Here is a 14,582-nt window from a genome sequence, read left to right as displayed (position 1 = left end):
GACATTTAGCCAAGACTGATTTGCTCCACAGTGAGGTTTAACATTTGTCAGCAACTGTTTCTTCACAAGTAAGGGTTATAATTGGAAAATCCTTACTAGGGCTGTAATTTTCTCAATTAATCAATTGTTTAGTTGTTACTTGTTTGGTCTATAAAATGTCAGAAAATGTTTAAAAAATGGAAATTATGATGTTCTCAAATGACTTGTTTTGTACACAAGCCAAAATGATTCAGACTTAAAGGGGACATATTATGCAAAATCTACTTTTTAACCATTTTAATACTGATATTTGGGACTCTGGGGGCCCTACCAGTCGCCAAAGTGTGGAAAAACAATACTCAGTCATGTTTTCGTGGTTCCGCTTAGTGTAAGTATAGGCGATAAAACGCTCGATGTTGAATTCCCTGCGCTTATGACGTCAGCATGCGCATTTCACCGCGAATGTTACCGCCCCACCAGTACGTTTACTTCGCAAGCTCCACCTTAGCTCCACCTTGTCCCTGCGAGAGTGCAGGCGAGGGAGGAAGAGCGGTATTATGTCAACACGAAGGGACAAGTGTGCTGTTGGTGGCTGCACAGTGGAGCACAGTGTTTTACAGAGGATTTTATATATGAAGCTAATGTGCCGGACAAAGTCAGCAATCGTGTGTTCGTGTGTTGCACCACTTCACATCAGACTGCGGCCAGCGGTTGCCGTATTTAGTCAGGGGACGTATTTCACCGACGTACAAACACACAAATTGTTAAGAAAAGATCACATAGAGCTCATAACTGACCATTCTGACACGTCCTAATTAAACATATTTGTTCAGTACGTCCTCCATGACCGGAGCACAGACTCAGTCTGATACAATCACATAAAGCAGCTGTTTATGCAGCGGTGCTGCACTCTCTGTGCAGCGGTGCTACACTCTCTGTGTCACCGATAGCCTAAACTGCCGCTGGCGATCAGCTGATCGCCACCGCTGATCGCCAGCGGAGCGCTGAATAATTTAAGAAAGCAGTTAATATTTCCTTTTAAGAAGCTGAAAGAGCAAGCTCAAAGAGCTTGCTTTGATTATTGAAAAAAGACAACACTCAAACCAATTTATCGATTATCAAAATAGTTGATGATTAATTTAGTAATCGATTAATAATCAATTAATTGAACAATCACTACAGGCCTAAACCCTCTCTTTTTTTCCAGAACATTCATAGACCAGTTAATTAAACCTATATGGAATACAAAATGTCAGAAAAGTGTTAAAATTGCATATCACATCACACACACACAGAATAAAAATGTACACTAAATATGACACAGCTACTGTCACTCTTCGCGTGTGAAGAACAGCCTTAAGAATCCGGTCCTTATTGGTGTGAATATATACCATTTGAATGCAATACATGTCAAATAAAATAACATTTCCACTTCCTGCAGGTGAAACTAAGATGTAGCAGCTGACGGTAGGAGGCTTTGAGTAGGAAGCCCCACCCCCGCCAGAGGGATCAATGCACATAAATGCAAGAGGTCACAGACCTTTGACATCGCCTTTCAGCCGGGGGAGGGGCACTGGCCTTTGTGAGATTGGCTTTAATGATCCAATTGTCAACTTGTGTCACACACCTTCATACAGTACGTACAGTTTGGTTCACATGTTTCGCTACACTGCACACACACACACACGAACAAAAACACTCAACCCCTTCTACGTCCAATCATCCATCCATCAAAAGCCTTGCACTGTATCTTACATGCTGTCTGCATCCAGCTGCCTCGCTTCGCTCTTCACCACTCCCACTTCTGTTTAAACCTCTTCTCCCATCTCTTCCCCTCCCTCTGCCTGTCCTTCCTCGCTGTAGACCTTATCTCTGCTCTCCCTCCTTCTTCTTTCATGCTGCATTTTTGAAGAGTCATTTTAACAGCCAGGCAGGAGGGAAAAAAAATGCATTTGGTTCTCTGGAAACCATATTGAAGAAATAGCAAATAGCTATCTACTGTTGATCTAATAACCAGAACACGGGTGTGAGTGGACACACACACAGTGAACTGTAAGAACAACTGCCCTTCATTTTATTTGTATATGATTATTTCAAAGACAAACATCCTCCCCTGCACAGTGATTACAGTGCATGAACGTTTCTCTTCCTTTATTTAGACTTGGACACTTCTAGTGAACACAGTGTTCCTGGCATTCCTGACCCTCCATAAAAAAGAACAGGTGAAAAGTTTACAAGCATCCATGCAGAACATATTTGGCTCTGTAGATCGGCAGTAAGATGTACTTTTAATCCTCAAGTTTTGCCAAGATTGACCTGATGTAACATGACCTAATGCGAAATAAGCTTATTTTTTAACAAACACGGGTTCTTAATAACATAATACTGTAATGACAGTGGCACTGTTACAGCAATACATCATAAAATCATAAAATAGGTATTTGTGGACAGTGGGCTATTCTCAGCTATTAAACTTCAGTTCAACTTTTAGGTATTTACTGCAGACATGTTCCAAAGGACATAATGCAGTTTTCCATCATTTCACAGATTAAAATTTTATCTTCACCTCCAAGAGCTACAATAGCAATATGCCGCTTTCATTCCATTTTCATTCATCTAATGGCGCATTTCCACCGGCTCTACTCGCCTTGCCTCGCCACGGCACGGTTTAAGTAGCGTTTCCACTAGCCTAGTACCTGGTACCAAGTACTATTTTTAGTACCTGCTCTGGCGAGGTTCCAAGCGTGCTTAAGCAGGTACTATGCAATGATTGGTCAGACTGCCGGCCGCTGACTGGCCAGAGTCCCGTCACAGGAAGAGACGTCCCACACAGAAATCAAGCCGAACAGTGCCGAATTGTAGATAAATTTTAAGTACTTAACAATCCTAAAAACGTGGGTTAATCTCAAACAACTACAGAAGTGTGGTGAAGTCACTAGTCACTCGTGTGTGTGTGTGTGTCGCGTATAAAACAAAGTCGCCGCATAAAACAAGTCACCGCAGTTTCACTCAGCTGTGCAGTGATGACTCCGCCCATGTTAAGTAGGTACTTTTTGTAGTGGAGATGCAACCTAATCGTGCTGTGGCGAGGCGAGTAGAGCCAGTCTCAGAGACCATCTTTGACACACATTTGGTGATAATTTACTTTAATTAAAAATGTGTAGAAAGTATTTTCTGGTATTGGATTAAATGTGAATCCATCTTCCATCACTGGTTTTGGATTAACTAATGACACAATTGTCACAATCAGGAAAACTTTGAGGGGAGAACAAAAAACAAAAAATGAACCACATTAATTTAATTTAATTTAATTTAATTTAATTTAATTTAATTTAATTTAATTTAATTTAATTTGTAATTTGTAAATGTTTGTAATTAGCATTTTTTTTTGCAAATAATACAATATTTCAGAAAGATTGGAGCGATATTTTATTTGCAGTTTGTGTATTTTGATTGTGTGGCTCACTTTAGTTTGCTCAATTCATCAAGGGTTGCTTGCTTTTTGAAAAGTGTTGATTGAAAATACTGACACAGAGAACCATCTGGCTGCATGATGACGACCTCCAGGTGATGTTTGTGTAATCTAAACTGTGTGAGGGTGTTTCATAGATGTTTCATAGATTCAAAGATTTGACCTTGTGTGGATCAATATTTAAGATGGTGTGTTTCTGGAGCAGTTTAAAGCGACAGCAGAAACTGAAAACCTCTGTGTAACTGATTGGATTGGTAATCGATGCCTATGCCTATCACACATTGACATTAATGAACTTTCAAATTGTTATGCATTCTTTGTGCGTTTCTTCCAGGTAAATGAAGAGATACGTTGAAGAAAAATTGAGAAAATGCAAGAATAAAGAGTAGAAGCTGAGCCCCGATGTGCTCCAAATGACAGAGGAGTCAGTGCCTCAGTTGTGAACCTCAACGCACCTAAATGCTCAAATCTCTGGACTGGGTAATCATCCCCTTAAAGTTGATGAAACTCATTGTCTAGAAAATTTCCTTGTCAAGTTAATTTAGCTAAATTGGCCTCACAAGTATGGTGGACTTGAAAAACAGCTTTTCATTGTAGTTGGTGGTGTTCTATTTGATGTCAAATATTTGTGAGCTCTTACATTAGCATAGGCAATTATTTTTCCAGTTTTCATAGTTGATAGACTTACCTGAAGGCTGAAACTCATCCCACACAAAGGGAGAAGCTTAAAGTGCATTTATAATGCAAGACATGGAGTGTTGTGCCACATAACTGCATGGTCCTCAGAGTAATCAGTCATGGGACTCCTGCTCTCTATATTTATTGGCTTTCTTGCCTCTCTGATCGGAGGACTTTACCTTCTTGGGGTGTTTCGAAGGCGGCAGCCAGGAGAGCCCCCTTTGGATAAGGGGCTCATCCCTTGGCTGGGTCATGTCTTGGAGTTTCGCAGGAACACACTGAAATTCATCGAGAGGATGACGCAAAAGCATGGCGATGTATTCACAGTACAGCTGGGAGGGTCTTATATCACATTCCTTCAGGATCCTGTATCATTTGGACCTTTTGTAAAAGAGAGCAGAGAAAAACTAGACTTTAACAAGTTTGCAACGTTTCTTGTACGCAGAGTGTTTGGTTATGAAGCTGAAGAGGATGAGCATCACATTCTCGAAGTCTCCAGCAACAAGCATCTCAAGGGAGATGGCCTGAAGGTACTGACACAAGCTATGATGGCTAATTTACAGAATCTGATGTTGCACAGAATTGATGGAGCTGCAGACAAAAGCACCTGGATAGAGGATGGACTCTTTATGTACAGCTACAATATTCTTTTTAGGGCCGGCTACTTGTCTCTGTTTGGCAATACAACACCTGAGTCAGAAGGAAGTGAAGAGAGATCGAAAGAGAAAGATAGAGCTGAGTCAGAAGCCTTATTCTCTGAGTTTCGTAAATATGACCAACTCTTCCCTAACCTGGCCTTCGGGGTGCTCACACCCAGGCAGAGAATGGAGGCAAAGAGGCTGCTGGAACTTTTCTGGAATGTTCTATCAGTGCAGAAGATGAGGCTCAAGGACAACATCAGCCGCTGGATATGGGATATGCAGCAGTTCAGAAATGAGAAGGGTATGAAGGAGTCAATGACTGACAGGCTCATGTTTGTGCTTCTTTTTGCCTCTCAGGGCAACACAGGGCCCGCCTCCTTCTGGCTGCTCCTCTTTCTCATGAAACACCCAGAGGCCATGGCAGCAGTAAAGGAAGAGGTAGATAGGGTTGTGAAGGAATCAGGACAGGAAGTCCAGCGTGGTGGTCCTTTAGTCGACCTGACCCACGTAATGCTGATGAAAACACCCATCCTGGACAGTGCTCTGGAAGAGAGTCTCCGCCTCACTGTTGCACCCCTCCTCACCAGAGCTGTGCTTCAGGATATGACTCTCAAAATGGCCGATGGTCGTGAATATTTAATTCGTAAAGGTGACAGAATGGCAATGTTCCCTTACAGTGAAGTTCAAATGGACCCAGAGATCCACCCTGACCCATGTTCATTCAAATATGACCGCTTTCTCAATCCAGATGGGAGCAAGAAAACTCATTTCTACAAGCAGGGGAAGAAGGTGAAGTACTACAACATGCCTTGGGGTGTTGGGTCCTCAATGTGTCCTGGGCGTTTCTTCGCCTCCAATGAAATGAAGCAGTTTATTTTCCTCATGTTGATCTACTTTGAGTTTGAGCTGAAGAATCCTGATGAGAAGATACCTGAAATTGATGACAGGAGATGGGGCTTTGGATCCATGCAGCCTATCAGAGATGTTCCGTTTCAGTACAGACTCAGAGATTAAACCAACTTGATAGGTTTGGGTTTAGCACTTTGTATGTTACAGCATGAGTTTAAATATGTTCTAATATGAACGATCTTCATGCAGGTTGCTTAGCAAAAGATCAAGATTGTGATTTTAGATGAAAACACTGATTCATGTTCACCTAAGTATTCATTACATTTATCATCATAATAAAATGAATGTTAAATATGAATGCTGAATTTTGAATATTGACTGTGTAACACAAACACATTCACTGACTCGTGCCTGTTTGTTGCAGCATGACCTGGTATTGACATAGCTGCTAAATGAACAATGTGCAAAAGAGAAATATTATCTATCTGATTTATTTGTGGACAGGGGCTATTTTAACTCAGCTATTAAGCCTAATTTCAACTTCACAATAAATACAAGTGACATAATGTACTTTTTACCACCACATTGATTCATCATTTCATAGATTTATAGTTTACCTTCACCTCCCAAGACCTACAACATCAAAATGTGTTTAAAGTATTTTCAGGTGTTTTATGGTGTTTTTTGGATTAACTGATGACACAATTGTCGCAATCAGGAACATTTTGAGAAGAGGGTCCTGACTCCCACGACTCAGCAGTTTAATGAAACAAAGCGTGAAACAAAAACACGCTTTTTATTTGGGATTGAGTGTCTTTCACCATCTGCTACTAGGATCAGAAAAGCCTACAACCATTAAGAGGAGAGCAAAGGAGCAATGAGATCTATGGAATTAGATTTTCACAAAGAAAGCAACACTTAATGAATTGAGCAAACAACAATGAACCACACAATCAAAATACACAAACTGCAAATAAAATATTGACTTCATCATTCAAAAACATTGTATTTTATTTGTTTGTACATACACTTGTTTGCAATGATCGGAATTTTGTTTCATTATTGCGTTTGCGCTCACTGGCTTGTTCTTTGCCCCGGGTTTTTTTGGGTTTGTGATTCTAAGCATGGGCGGGCCTTAGGAAGGGAGGGAGGAAGGAAGCTCCGTCTGGAACCACATCCGACAAAATAATGCCGGGTGTCGACGGGGAAAACTTGTGGAACGAGTTCTAGACAGACGGCGACTTCAAGCCTGTCGCTCCAAAACTCAGTAGCCAATCAGCAGGCAGCTTCATAAGGCCCGCCCATGGTCAGAATCACCAACAAAAAAACAGGAAGCGCAAAGAACAAGCGAGAGAGCGTAAACGCAAAAGAGTCGGAGCAAACAAAATTCAGTTCCCTGCAAACAGAAAGCAAATTTTCAAACTAACAAAATAAAATATTGTGAATGATGAAATCGATATATCGTTTTTGTTTGCTCAATTCATAAAGTGTCGCTTGCTTTTTGAAAAGTGTTGATTGAAAATACTGACACAGAGAACCATCTGCCTGCATGATGACGACCTCCAGGTGATGTTTGTGTAATCTAAACTGTGTGAGGGTGTTTCATATGAAAGATTTGATCTCGTGTGGATCAATATTCAAAATGGTGTGTTTCTGGAGCAGTTTAAAGTGACAGCAGAAACTGAAAACCTCTGTGTAACTGATTGGATTGGTAATCAATCGTTACCCATGCCTATCACACACTGGTTTGTCATAACACGGAGGAATAATGACATTAATGAACTTTCAGTTTGTTATGCATTCTTTGTGCGTTTCTTCCAGATAAATGAAGAGATACTTTCAAGAAAAATGGAGAAAATGCAAGAATTAGAGTAGAATATGAGCCCTGATGTGCTCCAAATGACAGTGAGTAAAGAATGAGAGAGAAAATAAATGAATCTGTAACCCTGGTGACAATTGACTATCCAAAGCTGGGTTGCTTGAGAAATGTCATGTTGCTTTTTTTAAGTTTTGAATCAGCAGGTCGTCATCATAATAAAATAGAGCGAAGAACAGAGAGACTGCCATTATCATAACAGCATAAAACCAGTATTTCAAGCAAGAGAAAGACATGTGTTTATTCAAGGTTGATTTATCTCATTTGAATGACTTTTCCTGAGCAACTTGCACATCGATTACTTATCATTTTGATTATCACAAGTTTAGAGTAAATGTTTTTCTGAAAAGAAGGAATAATTAGGGTCTGAATTACTTGATACAACACTACATCTTACTCATTTGCAGTACGCTCAGATCCAGTAAATCAAGAACTAGAACTCGACATCTTCACAAAGCAACTTGGGAAAGTGTCGTCTCCTTAAAGGCTGGTGAGAGAAACCTGTCAGGAGTGTTGTCACAGGGGCTTGACTTATGAAGACAACAAAACATCAACCAGTTTAGATCTTCATGTTCTTTGTCAGGGTGCATAATGGTGGACCATAATCAAATGAAAACACTTGCAGGGGAAAGCTGCTAATTTGTTTTGAATGTTCTTCTTTTGCGTGTTGATAGACGTCACAAATTTATTTTAATGCAGTTTTAAGAAATGTTTTTCTTTTACCAGTTAACACTACTTTGTTGGCAGTGTTGACATTTCTGTGTTGCTATTCATCATTGTTGGGTGGGTTCTATTTGTCAAATATTTGTCATTGAAATATTTTGGAAAATAAACAATCCTGTGATCTTATTTCAACCCCGGGCAATATTTTTGTGTAAACTCAACTATTTTCCTTCCACTACAAATGACGAGTTGGAAATACTGACAGGCGCGTGCCATGGGCTCTTACATTAGCATAGGCAATTATTTTTCCTGTTTTCATAGTTGATGGACTTATCTGAAGGCTGAAACTCGTCCCACACAAAGGGAGGAGCATAAAGTCTATTTATAATGCAAGACATGGAGCTTTACGCCAAATAACTGCATGGTCCTCAGAGTAATCAGTCATGGGACTCCTGCTCTCTATATTTATTGGCTTTCTTGCCTCTCTGATCGGAGGACTTTACCTTCTTGGGGTGTTTCGAAGGCGGCAGCCAGGAGAGCCCCCTTTGGATAAGGGGCTCATCCCTTGGCTGGGTCATGTCTTGGAGTTTCGCAGGAACACACTGAAATTCATCGAGAGGATGACGCAAAAGCATGGCGATGTATTCACAGTACAGCTGGGAGGGTTTTATATCACATTCCTTCAGGATTCTCTATCATTTGGACCTTTTGTAAAAGAGAGCAGAGAAAAACTAGACTTTAACAAGTTTGCAAGGCATCTTGTACGCAGAGTGTTTGGTTATGAAGCTGAAGAGGATGAGCACCACATTCTCCAAGTCTCCAGCAACAAGCATCTCAAGGGAGATGGCCTGAAGGTACTGACACAAGCTATGATGGCTAATTTACAGAATCTGATGTTGCACAGAATCAATGGAGCTGCAGACAAAAGCACCTGGATAGAGGATGGACTCTTTATGTACAGCTACAATATTCTATTTAGGGCCGGCTACTTGTCTCTGTTTGGCAATACAACACCTGAGTCAGAAGGAAGTGAGGAGAGATCGAAAGAGAAAGATAGAGCTGAGTCAGAAGCCTTATTCTCTGAGTTTCGTAAATATGACCAACTCTTCCCTAACCTGGCCTACGGGGTGCTCACACCCAGGCAGAGAATGGAGGCAAAGAGGCTGCTGGAACTTTTCTGGAATGTTCTATCAATGCAGAAGATGAGGCTCAAGGACAACATCAGCTGCTGGATATGGGATATGCAGCAGATCAGAAATGAGAAGGGTATTAAGGAGTCAATGACTGACAGGTATATGTTTGTGCTTCTTTGGGCATCTCAGGGCAACACAGGGCCCGCCTCCTTCTGGCTGTTCCTCTTTCTCATGAAACACCCAGAGGCCATGGCAGCAATAAAGGAAGAGGTAGATAGGGTTGTGAAGGAATCAGGACAGGAAGTCCAGCGTGGTGGTCCTTTAGTCGACCTGACCCATGAAATGCTGATGAAAACACCCATCCTGGACAGTGCTCTGGAAGAGAGTCTCCGACTCACTGCTGCACCCCTCCTCACCAGAGCTGTGCTTCAGGATATGACTCTCAAAATGGCAGATGGTCGTGAATATCTCATTCGTAAAGGTGACAGAATGGCAATGTTCCCTTACAGTGCAGTTCAAATGGACCCAGAGATCCACCCTGACCCATGTTCATTCAAATATGACCGCTTTCTCAATCCAGACGGGAGCAAGAAAACTCATTTCTACAAGCAGGGGAAGAAGGTGAAGTACTACAACATGCCTTGGGGTGTTGGGTCCTCAATGTGTCCTGGGCGTTTCTTCGCCTCCAATGAAATGAAGCAGTTTATTTTCCTCATGTTGATCTACTTTGAGTTTGAGCTGAAGAATCCTGATGAGAAGATACCTGAAATTGATGACAGGAGATGGGGCTTTGGATCCATGCAGCCTGTCAGAGATGTTCCGTTTCGGTACAGACTCAGAGATTAAACCAACTTGATAGGTTTAGGTTTAGCACTTTGTATGTTACAGCATGAGTTTAAATATGTTCTAATATGATCGATCTTCATGCAGGTTGCTTAGCAAAAGATCAACATTGTGATGTTAGATGAAAACACTGATTCATGTTGTTCACCTAAGTATTCATTACATTTATCATCATAATAAAATGAATGTTAAAAATGAATGCTGAATTTTGAATATTGACTGTGTAACACAAACACATTCACTGACTCGTGCCTGTTTGTTGCAGCATGACCTGATATTGACATAGCTGCTAAATAAACAATGTGCAAAAGACAAATATTCAAACCTGGACTAATTTAGCCTGTCTAACTCATATTCAGGTTTATAACTACTTGTGTTTGCTGCTTACATTAAAATATTGCATGTGACAAATAACTGGTGAAAGATTTTTTTTTTATATCAAGTAATGTATTACAGCTTAAACAGAAACGTGGTCTTGTGAAAGATAAATGAGCCAGTAATAAAAACACGGTTCTTAACAACATAATAATGACAGTGACACTGTTATAGCAATAAATGTAAATCTAAGAATCATAAAATATGTGTTGACATGATCTAATCCATGGTTTCTATCTGATTTATTTGTGGACAGGGGCTATTTTAACTAAGCTATTAAGCCTAATTTCAACTTCACAATAAATACAAGTGACATAATGTACTTTTCACCACCACATTGATTCATCATTTCATAGATTTATATTTTACCTTCACCTCCCAAGACCTACAACATCAAAATGTGTTTAAAGGAAGGAACCTCCGTCTGGAACGACATCCGACAAAATAATGTTGGGTGTCGACGGGGAAAACTTGTGGAACGAGTTCTAGACAGACGGCGACTTCAAGCCTGTCACTCCAAAACTCAGTAGCCAATCAGCAGGCAGCTTCATAAGGGCGGCCCATGGTCAGAATCACCAACAAAAAACCAGGAAGCGCAAAGAACAAGCGAGAGAGCGCAAACGCAAAAGAGTCGGAGCAAACAAAATTCAGTTCCCTGCAAACAGAAAGCATATTTTCAAACTAACAAAATACAATATTGTGAATGATTAAATCGATACATCATTTTTGTTTGCTCAATTCATAAAGTGTCGCTTGCTTTTTGAAAAGTATTGACTGAAAATACTGACACAGAGAACCATCTGCCTGCATGATGACGACCTCCAGGTGATGTTTGTGTAATCTAAACTGTGTGAGGGTGTTTCATATGAAAGATTTGACCTTGTGTGGATCAATATTCAAAATGGTGTGTTTCTGGAGCAGTTTAAAGTGACAGCAGAAACTGAAAACCTCTGTGTAACTGATTGGATTGGTAATCAATCGTTACCTATGCCTATCACACACTGGTTTGTCATAACACGGAGGAATAATGACATTAATGAACTTTCAGTTTGTTATGCATTCTTTGTGCGTTTCTTCCAGATAAATGAAGAGATACTTTCAAGAAAAATGGAGAAAATGCAAGAATTAGAGTAGAATATGAGCCCTGATGTGCTCCAAATGACAGTGAGTAAAGAGTGAGAGAGAAAATAAATGAATCTGTAACCCTGGTGACAATTGACTATCCACAGCTGGGTTGCTGGTGAAATGTCATGTTGCTTTTTTTAAGTTTTGAATCAGCAGGTCGTCATCATAATAAAATAGAGCGAAGAACAGAGAGACTGCCATTATCATAACAGCATAAAACCAGTATTTCAAGCAAGAGAAAGACATGTGTTTATTCAAGGTTGATTTATCTCATTTGAATGACTTTTCCTGAGCAACTTGCACATCGATTACTTATCATTTTGATTATCACAAGTTTAGAGTAAATGTTTTTCTGAAAAGAAGGAATAATTAGGGTCTGAATTACTTGATACAACACTACATCTTACTCATTTGCAGTACGCTCAGATCCAGTAAATCAAGAACTAGAACTCGACATCTTCACAAAGCAACTTGGGAAAGTGTCGTCTCCTTAAAGGCTGGTGAGAGAAACCTGTCAGGAGTGTTGTCACAGGGGCTTGACTTATGAAGACAACAAAACATCAACCAGTTTAGATCTTCATGTTCTTTGTCAGGGTGCATAATGGTGGACCATAATCAAACGAAAACACTTTAATAAATCAGTTTCCTTTAAGATGTCAACATTTCTATGGTCAAAATCATTGAATTTACACATTTCCTGTTAAAATACATGGGAGAAGGGCCAGGTGAGGCAGCGATGAGCTGTGCCTCACTTCTGACGGCGCTGTGCCACACACACTGACTGAAGTAGGCAGTTGACGCATGTCCATTGCTGTCTCTCTTTATATCGCCAATATACATGTTTGATTACACATGTACTACACATGCTGATGTTCCACAGTCTGTCTAATATCCATCCATCCATTTACTACCGCTTTACATAGGACAATAGGCGGGGCCTTGTCAAGTTAATTTAGCTAAATGTGCCTCACAAGTATGGTGGACTGGCAAAACAGCTTTTCTCGGGTGTTCCATTTGATATCAAATATTTGTAATTCAAATAAATGATCCTGTGATCTTATTTCAACCCCAGGCAATATTTTTGTGTAAACTCAACTCTTCTCCTTCCACTACAAATGACGAGTTGGAAATACTGACTGGTACATGCATGGGCTCTAACATTAGCATAGGCAATTATTTTTCCTGTTTTCATAGTTGATGGACTTATCTGAAGGCTGAAACTCGTCCCACAAAAAAGGGAGGAGCATAAAGTCTATTTATAATGCAGGACATGGAGCGTTGTGCCAAATAACTGCATGGTCCTCAGAGTAATCAGTCATGGGACTCCTGCTCTCTATATTTATTGGCTTTCTTGCCTCTCTGATCGGAGGACTTCACCTTCTTGGGGTGTTTCGAAGGCGGCAGCCAGGAGAGCCCCCTTTGGATAAGGGGCTCATCCCTTGGCTGGGTCATGTCTTGGAGTTTCGCAGGAACACACTGAAATTCATCGAGAGGATGACGCAAAAGCATGGCGATGTATTCACAGTACAGCTGGGAGGGTTTTATATCACATTCCTTCAGGATCCTATATCGTTTGGACCTTTTTTAAAAGAGAGCAGACAAAAACTAGACTTTAACAAGTTTGCAAGGTTTTTTGTACACAGAGTGTTTGGTTATGAAGCTGAAGGGGATGAGCACCACATTCTCCAAGTCTCCAGCAACAAGCATCTCAAGGGAGATGGCCTGAAGGTACTGACACAAGCTATGATGGCTAATTTACAGAATCTGATGTTGCACAGAATTGATGGAGCTGCAGACAACAGCACCTGGATAGAGGATGGACTCTTTCTGTACAGCTACAATATTCTTTTTAGGGCCGGCTACTTGTCTCTGTTTGGCAATACAACACCTGAGTCAGAAGGAAGTGAAGAGAGATCGAAAGAGAAAGATAGAGCTGAGTCAGAAGCCTTATTCTCTGAGTTTCGTAAATATGACCAACTCTTCCCTAACCTGGCCTACGGGGTGCTCACACCCAGGCAGAGATTGGAGGCAAAGAGGCTGATGGAACTTTTCTGGAATGTTCTATCAATGCAGAAGATGAGGCTCAAGGACAACATCAGCCGCTGGATATGGGATATGCAGCAGTTCAGAAATGAGAAGGGTATGAAGGAGTCAATGATTGACAGGTATATGTTTGTGCTTCTTTGGGCGTCCCAGGGCAACACAGGACCCACCTCCTTCTGGCTGCTCCTCTTTCTCATGAAACACCCAGAGGCCATGGCAGCAATAAAGGAAGAGGTAGATAGGGTTGTGAAGGAATCAGGACAGGAAGTCCAGCATGGTGGTCCTTTAGTCGACCTGACCCATGAAATGCTGATGAAAACACCCATCCTGGACAGTGCTCTGGAAGAGAGTCTCCGACTCACTGCTGCACCCCTCCTCACCAGAGCTGTGCTTCAGGATATGACTCTCAAAATGGCAGATGGTCGTGAATATTTCATTCGTAAAGGTGACAGAATGGCAATATTCCCTTACAGTGCAGTTCAAATGGACCCAGAGATCCACCCTGACCCATGTTCATTCAAATATGACCGCTTTCTCAATCCAGACGGGAGCAAGAAAACAGATTTCTACAAGCAGGGGAAGAAGATGAAGTACTACAACATGCCTTGGGGTGCTGGGGTCTCAATGTGTCCTGGGCGTTTCTTCGCCTCCAATGAAATGAAGCAATTTGTTTTCCTCATGTTGATCTACTTTGAGTTTGAGCTGAAGAATCCTGATGACAAGATACCTGAAAGTGACGACAGGAGATGGGGCTTTGGATCCATGCAGCCTGTCAGAGATGTTCCGTTTCAGTACAGACTCAGAGATTAAACCAACTTGATAGGTTTGGGTTTAGCACTTTGTCTGTTACAGCATGAGTTTTAAAATGTTCTAATATGATCGATCTTCATGCAGGTTGTTCAGCA

At 41.0% G+C, this 14,582-nt stretch overlaps 4 protein-coding genes across 7 annotated transcripts in view; 3 read left to right on the top strand and 1 right to left on the bottom strand.

Moving 5' to 3' along the window:
• Positions 1 to 14,582, bottom strand: part of greb1l (GREB1 like retinoic acid receptor coactivator) — a 73,231-nt gene that overhangs the window by 49,832 nt on the left and 8,817 nt on the right. The gene's annotated exons all lie outside the window — the stretch shown is intronic.
• On the top strand, positions 4,222 to 5,799 carry LOC122767898 (5-beta-cholestane-3-alpha,7-alpha-diol 12-alpha-hydroxylase-like). Its single transcript, XM_044023457.1, has one exon. It carries the CDS (start codon positions 4,249 to 4,251, stop codon positions 5,782 to 5,784), a length of 1,536 nt encoding a protein of 511 aa, XP_043879392.1. The 5' UTR covers positions 4,222 to 4,248; the 3' UTR covers positions 5,785 to 5,799.
• On the top strand, positions 8,553 to 10,333 carry LOC122767875 (5-beta-cholestane-3-alpha,7-alpha-diol 12-alpha-hydroxylase-like). Its single transcript, XM_044023420.1, has one exon. The coding sequence runs from the start codon at positions 8,602 to 8,604 to the stop codon at positions 10,135 to 10,137; it is 1,536 nt and encodes a 511-aa protein (XP_043879355.1). The 5' UTR covers positions 8,553 to 8,601; the 3' UTR covers positions 10,138 to 10,333.
• On the top strand, positions 12,930 to 14,545 carry LOC122767892 (5-beta-cholestane-3-alpha,7-alpha-diol 12-alpha-hydroxylase-like). The gene has a single exon (XM_044023446.1). The coding sequence runs from the start codon at positions 12,952 to 12,954 to the stop codon at positions 14,485 to 14,487; it is 1,536 nt and encodes a 511-aa protein (XP_043879381.1). The 5' UTR covers positions 12,930 to 12,951; the 3' UTR covers positions 14,488 to 14,545.

Source organism: Solea senegalensis, linkage group LG1 (genome assembly GCF_019176455.1).
Source record: "Solea senegalensis isolate Sse05_10M linkage group LG1, IFAPA_SoseM_1, whole genome shotgun sequence".
In the NCBI taxonomy this organism is placed as follows: Eukaryota; Metazoa; Chordata; class Actinopteri; order Pleuronectiformes; family Soleidae; genus Solea; species Solea senegalensis.
Note: the sequence above shows the minus strand (reverse complement) of the source record. Positions and strands in the feature narration are given on the sequence as shown.

Excerpts from the sequence above, each read along its gene's own strand:
- LOC122767898 (XM_044023457.1), top strand. The coding sequence starts at position 4,249 with ATGGGACTCCTGCTCTCTATATTTATTGGCTTTCTTGCCTCTCTGATC.
- LOC122767875 (XM_044023420.1), top strand. The coding sequence starts at position 8,602 with ATGGGACTCCTGCTCTCTATATTTATTGGCTTTCTTGCCTCTCTGATC.
- LOC122767892 (XM_044023446.1), top strand. The coding sequence starts at position 12,952 with ATGGGACTCCTGCTCTCTATATTTATTGGCTTTCTTGCCTCTCTGATC.